This window comes from Podarcis liolepis (genome assembly GCF_965112155.1).
Source record: "Podarcis liolepis genome assembly, chromosome: 3".
NCBI classification, from domain to species: domain Eukaryota; kingdom Metazoa; phylum Chordata; class Lepidosauria; order Squamata; family Lacertidae; genus Podarcis; species Podarcis liolepis.
In genome coordinates, this window is record NC_139557.1 from 10,953,780 (window position 1) to 10,968,981 (window position 15,202).

Genomic DNA, 15,202 nt, shown 5'->3' on the forward strand with positions numbered 1-15,202 from the left:
ACTTGCTGCCCTCCAGGTGTTTTGAACTACAGATCCCATCTGCCAGCACACCATGTTGATTTAGGATGATGGGAGTTGTAGTCCAAAACAGGATTTGCAAACAGCATTCTGGCCTGCTGCTGTTAGGAAATGGCCTTAAGAGAGTTTAAATTACTGGATCACCGTAATGTTTCAGCTGCCTCCTGCAAGCCTTCCTTAGATAGTAGCCCTGCTGCCTTCCTAAGGAAATGGCTCTCAAGATTAAAAGCACCACTCCCAGCTTCGGAGTGCAAAGAGCCCCGGCTTCATTCATTCCCATCAGATTGTATCTGCCAGTCACAAGGACAGTTGTTCATTTTGTAGCTGCCTCCCACTGCAGGTTCAAACAAACCAATTAGAGATAATGAGTCCTTTGCAGGGTAGCAAACAGTGCTTGTACAGTGTGAATGCTGAGCTGAAGAGCAGCAAAGTCCCATTTGCTGGTGTGCCTGCTGCAAAGTCCCTTATGCCGGTCCCTTATGCTGGTGTGGCAGGCTCACGGCATCCCGACATTAAAAGGCCATGTGGACCACTTCTTACATCTCTCACCTTCCTATAAAGTGGAGGTTTTCCCCAATGGACATCTGGGATTGCTTCTGCAGCCAATGGGAAGCTGCGCACGCTTCCTCCATGCTAAAAGGAGCACCGGAAATAGTGTTTGCACATGCATACTTTGCCAACCCCTGCTCCAGTTGTTAGACTATACAGCTTTTATCAGCCTCAGCCAGCATTGCCAAGCATAAAAACAATGAAAGTTGTAATCCAACAACACCTGGAAGGCACAACTTTGGCTGTTCCCTTTACAGAGGAAGCTGGGAATTCTTCTCTGGCTCGGATTAAATCCTGAGCTACTGGAGAAATGTGGGGATGGCAGAGCTTCTCTTTGCTTTGAGATGGACTCGTAAAAGCCTCTTTCTGAGCTTGGTGAACTTTGCCAGCATCCCAACTACAGATGTGGTTATTGGGCCGAGTAAATTAGCTTCAGTTCCCCGTCTGCAATACCGTTGGGGCTCCAGTTGGAAGATAAACAAGATAAGGAACGTAAGACAAAGAGCAGCCTTAAATTCAAATTCATAATGGAGGGACCACTGATAGAATATTCACATAGCTACTCGACCGATGCAGGAGAGAGCTCAAAATAAAGGATTCTGAAATATGAAACTACTATTGTGGTTCGTTGTTTCCTCTGCTGCAGAAACAAAAAGGAAAGCAAAGAATGTTTCAGCTTAAGAAACATGACTTGACTGTGTTTATCTGAGTGGAAATTGCATCTTACTGTTTCACAGTATACTAATTTGGAAGAGGCACCCACAGATTTTCTTTTTTGTCTGTCAGAGAGAGGCCTCACACAGAATAATGAATGTTTGTGCTTCGGATAATGAGTCAGCTGGAGGCTGGAAAAAGTTTGCTTCTAGAGTTACTTCATAAACAAATTTGTTTTCTGTCAACTTTGTTCTTGTGAAATCCAGCCCGTTCCTTCCTGACCAAAACTCACCTACCCAAGCGGGCAATATTTATACTAGAGCCAAATACGGCAATCTCAGATCTGCCTCCCTTGCATGCTCAATGGAGGCTCCCGGCCAAAGCGGAGGGCTCTGTGCGGGCATAAATGGTAGGACAAATAGAAAGTGACAAAGTGAAAGAAAGCAGATCACCCAACGTGCTAGCCATTCCTCAGCCCTGCAACTTTCACAGGGCAGTCGCTGGCGGAAAACTCTCCCCGTGGAACCTTCTTCGTGGATCCGAAACAGTGTGATGCAAATGTTTAAGGACACAGAAAGATTTTCAGGCTTATAGGGACCAAGTTGCATAAAGCAGCACCGAAAAACAGGCAGACACAATTCAAATGTTCCCCAAATAAGGAGATGTCCTAGTATGTCCTAATTCTCAGGAGAAGTTTCTTGGGTTCGATGAAGTGTTTGAACCAGGTTTCAGAGTCGGCTTTAGACCTTGAGCAAGATGTGCCTGTGAGCATGCACAGAGGGCATTTCCTTCATCACTGAATAACCAGAACCTGTGCCAAGAGTCCAAGGTTGCGAATGGCTACCCCAGGGCTTCCTTAAAAATCCCGTTGCTTCTTTGTTTCAGTTGTTCTGGCTTTAACTAAGCCCAGACCCTTTTCATTCTTTGTGGTTTTGGGGTGAGTGGTGAAGCTCTCTTTGTACCATTTGCGCAAAGATCCAACAAACACAATTCACCCTGATTGTTATCCTTCTGCCAGGGATGGGCGCTTAGTTGCTGCTTCTCTCTGTGGGCCTTGATCTCCATGTTTAATGCAAGCTAAGGGGGCTGCTGTGACGGTAACAAACTGGAAGCAAAATGATTTTGAAGGTTGAGGCTTTGTCTCCTCTCCATTGTCAAGCCTCATTCTTTCCCAGGAGCAGACTGAAAGGATTGCCAAATCAGAGGTTAGGAAAGGGAGGCAGACGCAGCCATGCTGCTTCCAGACCATACATATTCTACAAGACAGCTATCGATACAACATGCTTTTTCTGCTGCCCTTCCTGCAAATGAGGGATAACCACATTTAATAGCAGTTCATGCTATCATTTAGACTAGGGCTGCCACCTTTGTTCTGGCAAAGTACAGGACAGGGCCAGGCGGGGCAGTTGGGGGGGCGATTTTTTCTTTTTCATCCGGGTGCCGAAGTGAATTCAAAGCAATCCATTACAATCTGTTGCAGCCTAACAGGATGGCCCCTCTGGAATTTGTTGCACACGCACATAAACATGAATGTGTAACTCTGGAATTTGTCGCACACGCACATAAACATGAATGTGTAACTCTTGTCTGTGCTTGGCTACTCGGAGCTTAAATATATGACATTTCACACACCCTTTCAAACATATGCATTTGGAGAGGATGCCTCACTTGTCAGAGAGAGAGAGAGAGAGAGAGAGAGAGAGAGAGAGAGAGAGAGGGCCTGAAATACAGGACAAAACTGTATTATACAGGCAAGTCTCTTGGGCTTGCTGATCGGGAAGTTGGCGGTTCAAATCCGTGCAATGGGGTGAGCTCCCATTGCTCTGTCCCAACTTCAGCCAACCTAGCAGTTTGAAAACATGCCAATGCAAGTAGATAAATACAGTGGTACATCGGGTTAAGTACTTAATTCGTTCCGGAGGTCTGTTCTTAACCTGAAACTGTTCTTAACCTGAAGCACCACTTTAGCTAATGGGGCCTCCTGCTGCCGCCGCGCCGCCGAAGCATGATTTCTGTTCTCATCCTGAAGCAAAGTTCTTAACCTGAAGCACTATTTCTGGGTTAGCGGAGTCTGTAACCTGAAGCGTATGTGTCAGAGCTGCTCTCAGATCCTAGCTCACAGAGGATCACGCTAGCCAGCGTTCACTTTATAAAAGTCTTTATTGAGTTACAGTTTCCATTTCCAAGCTGCTGCGTGCAGCTCTACGTCTTATAGCTAGACCGGCGGAGCTCCGTCTGAGTCTCCGCCCCTTGTACACCAACTTAATACCCTAGCCTTACTCCACCTTTTCCGCCTGACCGTTCTCCTCTGGGTCCCTCTGCCCCCCGTGGTCTCTTCCTTCCTGGACTCTTCTGACGCTGACCCCCCGGACCCTCCTGTCTCCTTGCGTCGGGCTTTAGGACCTGGCTCCCTTTCCGGGCTGCTCACTGCGCCGCCTTCCGGTGCATTTGAACTTGGCGCGCGCGCCCAACCTTCCACTTTCCGCTTGACCGTTTCTTCGCTCTCCGATGGAGGTGTGGCCACTCTTGACTCATGCCCTCCCCCCTGCTGCGAGCTGCCAGAGCTCGATACCTGGCGCCTTTCCTCCCCACTGCGCTCTGTTGGTGACGCTGGCCCCGATTTCCAACTGCTGCCCTCTGAACCCTCTCTGGACCCTTCTTCCTGGGGTGTCCCCCTAAGCTCCCCCCTTGCTCTGGCCACTGGCGCTCCTTTCTGTGAATCTTCTGATTCACTGGACAGGCTCGGAGATCTCGGGTCGTCGTCGTCACTCATCTTTTCTTCGGACTCCTCCCCCTCGCTCTCTGTTTCCTCCCTTGCCCTCGCCTCTGCTCCTGAACCCCTGACATCCATTCCCCCCTCGAAGCCCCCCGTTCCCCCCTCCCCTCCTTCTGGTGCGGGAGCTGGGCGCTGCAGTGTCATGGGGACGAATGCCGGATACAGTTCGCTCCCTTTGGCGGGCCTCCAACTGAAGACTTCCGGTTCTTCCTCCTTGCGCTCGTCGACAACGGTCACCTCCGCTTCCATCTCTGTGCCTCCGTGCTCGAACCCAAAATTCTCCCCATACATGTCCACGTCCGTCTCTGCCTCAGTCGTTCCCGGGTCCGTCGCTCGACCTGGAACCTCCAGCCACTTCCTGCGCCACTACTCCTCTGGTCGATCATCCCACCAATACGAGGGTTCTGAGGCAGATCCCGAGGGTGACCCCTCCGGGGAACGTGTGTCCAGTGTCGGTTTCTCGTCCGAGTCAAACCCGTGGAACGTGCTGGCTGAAAGCGTCGGTGTGAAAAGCCAATCGTCGAAAAAGTCCGCTGGCATGGGTCTGTGTGGGAAGAGGGCATGAAACTCGTCTTTGAGCAGAGGTTCCTCCAAAGCGTAGCCCGGCACCCAGCTGTTGGCGCTGGCCGGGGTGCCCTCCTTGGCGAGAAGGTATTCAACTCCCTCCTCTCCCCATCTAGAGTCCAAAATCTCTGTGACCTCGTTGATGGGCTCCTCCTGTGGCACTCCCCCTTGCTGCGTTCCCTCTCGCAGCGGACTCGGTGCCGTTCCTGGTTCCTGAAATCTGTGAGGTGTCTTGTAGGGAGTGAGCACCGATCTGTGGAACACCGGATGCATCCTGGAACCCTCCGGAAGCATCAGCCTGAAGGCCACCGGGTTGACCTGCTCTTCGACTTGGTAGGGTCCTAGTTGTTTATGCCCTAGTTTCTTCTTCGCTAACAACCTGGCCGGCACTGCGTGGGCTGCCAACCAGACCCAGTCTCCCACATGGATCTCTTCGCCAACCCTCCTGTGTTTGTCCGCTTGCACCTTGTATGCGTGTTTAGCCAGCTCCAGGTGCCGCCGAAGCTGATCGTGGACCTCCTGCAACTCCGACGCGAACGCGTCCGCTGTCTGCGGCTCCCCCTCCCCCATTCTTTCCAGTCCCGGGAAGGTTCTGGGGTGCCTTCCGTTGTTGGCGAAGAACGGCGTCACCCCCATTGACACGTGCTTCGTGTTGTTGTAGGCGAACTCGGCGAGAGGCAGGTAATCCACCCACGTCGCAGGCTGTTGATTTGCATAACATCTCAGGTACTGCTGCATGATGGCATTGACCCGCTCCGCTTGCCCGTTGGTCTGCGGGTGTCTAGCCGAAGCCAGGTTGATCTTGACGTTCAGGAAGCCCATCAGCTTCTGCCAGAAGTTCGAGATGAACTGCCGCCCCCGGTCAGACAGTATGGACCGCGGCAGACCGTGAACCTTGAACACGTGGTCTATGAACAGTTTGGCGGTTTGTTCCGCCGTGGCCACCTTCGCACACGGAATGAAATGCGCCATCTTGGAGAACAAGTCCACCACCACTAGCACTGCCGTCTTGCCCCTCGAGCTGGGCAGATCCGTTACAAAGTCCAGGACCACTCTCTCCCAAGGTTCGAACGGGGTTTGCAGCGGTTCCAGCAGTCCCGCCGGCGGCCTGTGTACTGGTTTGGCCCTCTGGCAGGTGTCGCACCTCGCCACGTAGTCCGCGACTTCCCCTCTCATCCTGGGCCACCAGAAGTCTCTGGCAACTAATTCTATTGTCTTCTCTGTGCCAAAGTGCCTGGCAGTGGGCGCGTCGTGCAACTGCTGCAGTACCTTGGCGCGAAGATCGTCCCCCGGCACGTAGATGGCCCCTTTACGGAGGAGTAAACCATCGCGAACCTGGAACTCGCCGGTCGCCGCCGTGCCTCTGTGCGCCTCTGCCATCTTGGCTCGCGCGAAGGAGTCGTCCTGCAACGCACTTCGTACCGCCTCCAAATCAACAGTCGCCGAAGCGCACGCCCACGCTGTCGGTGCGAAGATGTGCATGGCCGCCGCTGGCGTCGCCTCCTCGAGGTATTGCGGTTTACGGGAGAGGGCGTCCGCCATGATGTTGGTGTCCCCCGGGACATACTCTATACGGAAGTCGAAGTCCGCAAAGAACTCTGCCCAATGTATCTGCCTCTGGTTCAGGAACTGTGCCGTGCGCCAGATTCTTGTGGTCCGTGCGGACCTGCACTGTGTGCTTGGCTCCCTTTCCGGGCTGCTCACTGCGCCGCCTTCCGGTGCATTTGAACTTGGCGCGCGCGCCCAACCTTCCACTTTCCGCTTGACCGTTTCTTCGCTCTCCGATGGAGGTGTGGCCACTCCTGACTCATGCCCTCCCCCCTGCTGCGAGCTGCCAGAGCTCGATACCTGGCGCCTTTCCTCCCCACTGCGCTCTGTTGGTGACGCTGGCCCCGATTTCCAACTGCTGCCCTCTGAACCCTCTCTGGACCCTTCTTCCTGGGGTGTCCCCCTAAGCTCCCCCCTTGCTCTGGCCACTGGCGTTCCTTTCTGTGAATCTTCTGATTCACTGGACAGGCTCGGAGATCTCGGGTCGTCGTCGTCACTCATCTTTTCTTCGGACTCCTCCCCCTCGCTCTCTGTTTCCTCCCTTGCCCTCGCCTCTGCTCCTGAACCCCTGACAGTATGTAACCTGAAGCATATGTAACCCGAGGTACCACTGTAGGTACCGCTGTGATGGGAAGGTAAAGGGTGTTTCCATGAGCTCTCGTTTCCATCACAGTGTTCTGTTGCTCCAGAAGCAGTTTAGTCATGCTGGCCACATGACTCAGACAGCTGTCTTTGGACAAACTCTGGCTCCCTTGGCCTGAAAGTGAGATGAGTGCCACAACCCCATAATCGTCTTTGACTGGACATAACTGTCCAGGGGTCCTTTACTTTTTACCTTTTTTACATACAGAACAGGTGTTTAGGCACAGGTCACATCCACTGAAATCAGCTTTAGGCAGCTGATTTGGGGTTTCATGAAAGGGCAGCAAATTCATTACGTGCCTAATGTATTAGTGTTACTATAATTCCCTCCCTCCTTTGTTAGGGATGGGAAGGAAGGGAATACTTCTAGGATTTCCTGTCTCAGCCATCAAAGTAACTTGTCTGGCCTTCACATACCTCCATGTATGGTGGGAATGTCCCCAAATCCAACTCTTCTGGACATCAGTCACACAAGAAATATGGAAAAATAACTAAGTGAGTATTAGAAGTCTCCCCAGAACTGACCCTACTGAACATTTTCCAATACCGTGGTACCTTGGGTTAAGTACTTAATTCGTTCCGGAGGTCTGTTCTTAACCTGAAATTGTTCTTAACCTGATGCACCACTTTAGCTAATGGGGCCTCCTGCTGCCGCTGTGCCACCAGAGCACGATTTCTGTTCTCATACTGAAGCAAAGTTCTTAACCCGAGGTAATATTTCTGGGTTAGCGGAGTCTGTAATCTGAAGCGTATGTAACCTGAAGCGTATGTAACCCGAGATACCACTATATAATAATGCCCACTCACATCACAAAGAGCTCATAACCCACCTACTCTCAACAGCCTGAAGCATCATTGCCAGCACTAGAGAGATCTGTCGGGAGTAAATATGGATCAATGGTATGAAACGGTATGGGAAACAGCCTTACAAGAAAAACAACAACCAACCAATAGACTGAAACTGACATGGGGACAAATAGAAGAAGACACCTTCACCCCAGTATGGTTCCCCTTTATCACTTACACAGCCCAACAAGACAACAACAATAGCATAAGAATCAATATGGCTGACCTGACCCCAAAACCCACCCTCTCATACACATAAAGAAATCTCACACCAGCCAACCAAAGACAACCAACCACACCCTAGGCCACCTGTCTCATCACCAAGGAAACACAACAAGCGAATAGAAAGAGAACCCACACAAGTGATGCTGACACAACCCCCCCCCCACGCACTAAGGAGAAGAAAAGAAGCACAATAAGCTCCAATAAGTCTCAGTTGGGAGACAATGCTAAGAACTGGATCTCCTTCCCACGCTTTTCAAAAACCCCACATTAACTTCTGGAAATCACCTTTAATTATCCAGGCACTAGGTGTACATTTAAAATTAGGCCCAATGGGCCACTGGCACAACTCAAAATTTATCTCCTGAACTAAATCAAGCAGGTAGGAACAAACCAGACCAGATTAGGAAAAGGAGGCTGCAGAACCCAGAAAAACGTAACCCCTAAGCTGAATTGGCACATAACTATGTAAACCTTTCTGAAATGGACCAGATATGACACGTTGATTTGTTCATAGAGGGGTGAGTCTCCTAACACACAAACACAATTTCAGGCCACGTAAGATTATTTTGGCGGAATGCCTCTGATCAGCAATATCATTAGAACTTTCCATATCTGCTATTAAAAGGTAAAGGTAAAGGGACCCCTGACCATTAGGTCCAGTCGTGACCGACTCTGGGGTTGCGGCACTCGTCTTGCTTTACTGGCCGAGGGAGCCGGCGTACAGCTTCCGGGTCATGTGGCCAGCATGACTAAGCTGCTTCTGGTGAACCAGAGCAGCGCACGGAAACGCCGTTTACCTTCCTGCTGGAGCGGTACCTATTTATCTACATGCACTTTGAGGTGCTTTCGAACTGCTAGGTTGGCAGGAGCAGGGACCGAGCAACGGGAGCTCACTCCATCGCGGGGATTCGAACTGCCAACCTTTTGATCGGCAAGTCCTAGGCTCTGTGGTTTAATCCATAGCGCCACCCACGTCCCATATCTGCTATTAGACACTATTAAATGTGTCTTATGTATTAAAAAAAATCTCATGTCATATATGCAAATCCCCTTGGCCAAAAAAAGAAAAAAGAGAGGGGGGGTGTCTGTAATCATATTGCTAGCCATCACAAAGTGTAGCAAACGTTACTACCACAAAAAAATATGCTACCACAAAAAAATATGAAAAATAGGGGTAGAATAAGCCAGAATGGTCATTTCAATAAGCCCCAATGAAAACAAACAAACAACAACAACTACTAGTATTTATATCTCACCCTTCTTCCCAAAAGAGCCCAGGGCAGGAAACATGGCATTCAAACAAGTACAATTATATACATTCTAAAAATAATTTAAAAGCATTCTAAAAATAGACATGAACTGTTTGACAGGACTACAAGTCTAAGGAAATAGGTTCACAGGGGGCGAACTTTGACTCATACTTGTTCCACTATTTCCCCCCCCCCAAATTATTTTTATTAATTTCCCAACTTATCACAAATCCAACCTAATTACTTTAATACAGTTTCTTAAAATTAGGCTGCGCCTGTTGCAAACATAAGTCCATCATTTCCTCCCATAGCTGCATCATTTGTTATTTAGTTTTCAGTTATTATCCATCAATCTGTTACATCATTCTTGCAGCTGACCACATTTTCCTCCTTACAAACAGTGCCTCTGTTACATCTTACAAGTACAGTGGTACCTCAGGTTACATACACTTCAGGTTACATACGCTTCAGGTTACAGACTCCACTAATGCAGAAATAGTACCTCAGGTTAAGAACATTGCTTCAGGATGAGAACAGAATTCGTGCTCCGGTGGCACGGTGGCAGCGGGAGGCTCCATTAGCTAAAACGGTGCTTCAGGTTAAGAACAGTTTCAGGTTAAGAACAGACCTCCTGAACGAATTTAGTACTAAACCCGAGGTACCACTGTATTACATGTGTAAAAGGTAAAGGGACCCCTGGCCATTAGGCCCAGTTGCGGATGACTCTGGGGTTGCAGCGCTCATCTCACTTTACTGGCGAGGGAGTCAGCGTACAGCTTCCATGTCATGTGGCAAGCATGACTAAGCCGCTTCTGGCGAACCAGAGCAGTGCACAGAAACGCTGTTTGCCTTCTCACCAGAGTGGTACCTATTTATCTACTTGCACTTTGACGTGCTTTCGAACTGCTAGGTTGGCAGGAGTGGGGACCGAGCAACGTGAGCTCACCCCGTCGTGGGGATTCGAACTGCCTACCTTCTGATCGGCAAGCCCTAGGCTCTGTGGTTTAACCCACAGCACCACCCTTATGTAGTCCTTCATAAATACTGTTGTTTCATACCTGGAGTGCTGGGATAATTAATTACTATCTTCCATTGTTCAGTTATTTGCAGTGAGATGGTTCTCTCTCTCTCTCTCTCTATATATATATATTAAAGGTGATTTAAACCTATTGTTCGGCCTTTGCAGAAAACTTTCCATCTTCTTCACAATTCCTCCCCTCTTGATATATGTTGCTAATCTGTGTTTTAAGAGCACCACAGATGCCTCAGAGAACAATTGCTGCCTATAAGCCTATACTGAGATCCAAATGAATGTTTGCACTGGAAGACTAAATTGAAGCTCACAACGCACTGACCCCCAGTGTAATAAAATCTTCGTTCTTGGACACTCCTGGTGTGGAAATTTCAGAACCAACAGCAATGAAGTGACACTCCCTGCTAATTTGTGCAAGACACCCACTCAGTTACCGTATTTTTTGCTTTATAAGACTCACTTTTTCCCTCCTAAAAAATAAGGGGAAATGTGTGTGTGCGTCTTATGGAGTGAATGCAGGCTGCACAGCTATCCCAGAAGCCAGAACAGCAAGAGGGATTGCTGCTTTCACTGCGTACCGATCCCTCTTGCTGTTCTGGCTTCTGAGATTCAGAATTTTCCCCCCCTTGTTTTCCTCCTCCCAAAACTAGGTGCGTCTTGTGGTCTGGTGCATCTTATAAAGCGAAAAATACGGTAAATCCAAGTTTCCAGGCTACATTCGCTGTTACGGCCACAGCCCCTCCCCCTGCAATCCAAAACTGCACTCATCCACTCAACTCATTTGTGCTCCCAGCGCACTCAGCTCTGCAAACACACCTGCCATAAGGCCCTTTTCACATGATCTCACTAAAACAAACCTTCATCCCCTTTCGCTGGAGATAACCGTCATCAATGCCGCACTTCCCTCAAGCGAGATTTCCAAGTCACAGTAGTCTCTGGCCCTAAGAAATGGCCTCCATCTCTCTAGATCAGAATGCAGCCCTCTGGATGTGGTTAGACTACAGCTAAGGGAGCAGGTTGTGCTGTGGTCTAAACTACTGAGCCACTTGGGCTTGCTGATCGGAAGGTCGGCGGTTCGAATCCCTGCGATGGGGTGAGCTCTCCTTGCTCTGTCCCAGCTCCTGCCAACCTAGCAGTCCGAAAGCACGTCAAAATGCAAGTAGATAAACACCAGCTCCAGCTCCTCGAAAGATTCCATCAATGGTGTCTCCAAAAATTTTTACATATCACCTGGGAAGACAGGTGAACTAATACCAGTGAACTGAAAGAAGCAAAGATCACCAGTGTCAAAGCCATGATTCTTCGACATCAACTTCGTTGGAGTGGTCATGTTGTGCGGATGCCTGATGATTGTCTTCCAAAGCAGCTACTCTATTCTGAACTTAAAAATGGAAAGTGTAATGCTGGTGGTCAACAAAAGAGGTTTGAAGACTGTCTCAAGGCAAATCTAAAAAAAATGTAGTATAAACACTGACAACTGGGAAACACTGGCCTGCGAGAGCTCCAGTTGGAGAACAGCCTTGACCAAAGGTGTCATGGGCTTTGAAGACACTTGAACTCAGGACGCAAGGGAGAAACGTGCTAAGAGGAAGGCATGCTTGGCAAATCCACACCGTGATCAACTCCTGCCCGGAAACCAATGTCCTCACTGTGGAAGGACGCTTGGATCCAGAATTGGCCTCCACAGTCACTTACAGACTCATTGTTAAAACCGTGTTTATGGAAGACAATCTGACTCGGCTGCGAGTGATCACCAAAGAAGACGAAGACCAAGAATGGTGTAGTACCTAGTGGTTCTACACAACAACCATGATATCTTTTACCGATGTGTGCCCTTTCATGATGAAAAACAGGCACATTTCATTCTATTCACTATTCAATTAAGGGGAAATTTGATTAAAGGGGTATTCCCCCAAGAAAGAAAATTCAGATATACCCACAGACCCATTCAGTCTAGTAATATACTCTACATGCTACATGAGATCAGACACTTTCCTTCCGTAATTGTTTAAACTGAGTACTGAGTTTCCCCCTCCTCCTTATACAAGGAAAGGATTTGAAGTATTTAAGAAACTAAAGCTGTGATGTTTGGGCCCTGCTTGCTCAAACATGCTAAGACTCATAGAATAAATCAGGTAAATGAGTCTTGACAAAGCTGGGAGAGAATCTCTTAATGGACAAAAAATGATTTTATTTTTTATTTTTTAAGAAAACAAAAAAGAACAAGGTGATTTCCTACGTGCAAGTCACTGCATGCCTACTTAACTTTTTGAAAAATAAAATAAGATTACTGTTGTAATTTAGAGCCAAACAAGGCGAGCTAGCCATTGAGAGATCCAATGAGGTTTCTTAAACGGAACATTTTCTGATCAGGATCGCAATGCTGGCAAAAGGGGAGGGTTTTTTTTTTATCCTGTCCTCTGAGCTGTTTTTCTCAGCTGAAATCACTTTCTGAAACAGCTCTTTGCCCCAAGGGGCAAGACACAAAAGGTAGAAAAAAGAAAACAGCATGTTATTCCTTGAAGGAAAAGTACCTGAAAATTATTTACAAATGGTACCTAACTTCGAATAGGCTTTCTAAGATGTATAATACTGAATCAGATAAGTATTGGAGATGCAATGAGGTTGAGGGTATGTTCTTTCATATGTGGTGGATCTGTAAAAGGGTAAGAGTATTGGGAAATAATTTATAATGAATTGAAAAAAAAAGTTTAAAAGCACTTTTTGAAAAAAATCAGACTCCTTTCTGTTGGGGATAATTCAGATGGAAATTCCCAGGTGTCAAAAAAGGTTGTTTATGTAAGCCACTACTGCGGCCCGTGTTTTGTTAGCCCCAAAATGGAAAATGAGCGAGATTCCAACTAAAGAAGAACAACAACTTAAACCAGGCTTCCTCAACCTCAGCCCTCCAGATGTTTTGAGACTACAATTCCCATCATCCCTGATCACTGGTCCTGCTAGCTAGGGATCATGGGAGTTGTAGGCCAAAAACATCTGGAGGGCCGAGTTGAGGAAACCTGACTCAAATATGCGCAACTTGCGGACCTAACATATAGAATAAGAGAACAAGAAGAACATACGTTTAAAGAAGACTGGAAAACGTTTATTGAATATATGGGGGCAAATTGTGTACACTTGAAAACGTTGGCTTCATTAAGATAAATTCAACAGTTTTGATGGATGTAATACTGGAATACTGAATGGTTTGTTTTATATAAAACACACAGGGATTTATGTTATGAAAATGAACCATGGAAGGAGAAGAAGGGAAGGCATTGATATCTTAAGGTTGGTCAAAAATGAGTATTCTAAATTGTAAAACAGAAAATGTAATAAAAATTATATATTAAAAAGAATTTAAAACAAATTGTGGAATGAAGCGACTGCCTAGCTTGCATACAAGCAGTCGTCTGCCACTTTTCATGCAGCCCCCCCAACCAACACTGGAAACAGCTGAGTACACCAATCACTGCACAAGGGCAGTGACATGGGTGTAATATCACAGCAGTTTGAATCTCCACTTTCCACGAAACTTTACTAGATGATCTTGGACCGATCAGACCCTTTCAGCAGTTTTCTCAAGCATAAAAATGGGGGCAAACGTGCATCAGAGAAGTAAAGAAAATGGGTGTATTATCTCCCTGATCAATTGCACTGCCGAGTTTTGCGAGCTCTTAGATCTCAAGCCTCCTTAAAGCAATTCTGATGCAGTTTTAATGTCCTCGTAAACATTTATTGCAACGGAGAAAGAAAAGTGAGTCAAGTGAATAGTAAATCTCATAATAATCCAATAATAGAGGTTTAGCTCCAAACAAATTTAAGTGGATTCGAGGTACAGGGGTGGGCTTAATCTTATCCTTTCTGCCTCTCTCTCTCTTCCCAACCTGCTGGTTGGGAAAATATATTCCATCCAGCACACTCTATTTCTTCTAAATGGCTTCTGCATATTAAAAGCTATACAAAAAAACAGGAATAAGACCGAGAGAAATAGGGGCAAAAGAACCTAAATCCCAGTTTGATTCCCATGGAAGTAAATGACGACAATTAGGCTGTAAACAACTGCAGCAGATAAAGGCCCATAATGGATTCATGACAAAATGAAGAAGGGTCTTTGAGGGAAGCCAAAAACAGATCAAAACTCACTTCTCCAATTACCTGTTGTAGATCACTACCAGGTGTAGAATACAATGCTATATGGAACTTGTTTCTTGTTACATTTCAGTGATGTCAAGGATCTGGAACCTTAAGAAAGTTCAGTAGAAATGCCCATTTAGATGATACTTGCAGGTACTTAGCAAGCCCCCCAAGAAGCCAATATATCTTAACTATGGCCCTGGCAGAAGACAGAATCATGATAGCTTTAAATTTGGGGAACTGTATTTTTCTGTGGCTTGCTTTTAGGATGGCCTTTCCCCCAACCCCCGCAATTCCCAGCCAAAACACACACACACACTTTGAATGAGTCTCTCTGCAAACTTGGCATATGAGGGGTTAAGTGTTAAGGGTTATTCTTTGGTGACTGCAGTTGGTTTTGGTTTGTCTGCATGGCGGGGCCGTCGTATTTCTCATAAAAACAAGTCTCTCAGGAAGGCTTTTTCTTCGAGTAAGCAAGTCTCCATCAGACTTGGTTCCTGCCAAAGCCTCGTGTAGAAAAAACAATGTGGGATTTGGGGGTGGGGAGGGGGGAACTTCTCTGAAAGATGTCCCCGGACAACCAGCACGACTGCAAGTCTGGGAACAGAGTGATCCTGCCTCGGAGACAACCTTATTGCTCCTGCAGGACAGGACAGCAGTCGTTTCAGTCACCCTTTGACTTTGGTTTGGATGTGGCAGGGCTGCTGACTCACAGCACCGCCGAGGGTTCCTGCGTCGAAGCCCTGTCTAACCACGCCGCAAAATGTAGTTTTTGCTGGCCGGCTGCACGGCTCGGCTGTCTCCAATTCACATCACTTGTCCCATTCTGAAACAGGAAGCCCCAAGCTGCTCTCAGCTGTATTTATGCAATCCTTTGGTCGAGCTCCACGCCTACGTTTTTTGCTTCGGGCTGAGCATCGGAAGGAGCTTGAGATGCATTCTTCCTACTCCCTGTCTGAGTGC

General features: G+C 47.6%; 1 protein-coding gene and 1 long non-coding RNA gene across 2 annotated transcripts in view; both read right to left on the reverse strand.

Annotated features, from left to right (window-relative positions):
- LOC310703557 overlaps positions 1-15,202 on the reverse strand; it is a 453,580-nt gene that overhangs the window by 120,411 nt on the left and 317,967 nt on the right. The window lies entirely within an intron of this gene.
- The window catches only part of SLX4IP (SLX4 interacting protein), a 94,605-nt gene continuing 92,589 nt past the window's right edge, over positions 13,187-15,202 (reverse strand). Inside the window, 1 exon segment of the mRNA XM_083495927.1 lies at positions 13,187-15,201. Within this exon segment, the coding sequence (XP_083352053.1) occupies positions 15,102-15,201 (100 nt within the window). The 3' untranslated portion in view covers positions 13,187-15,101.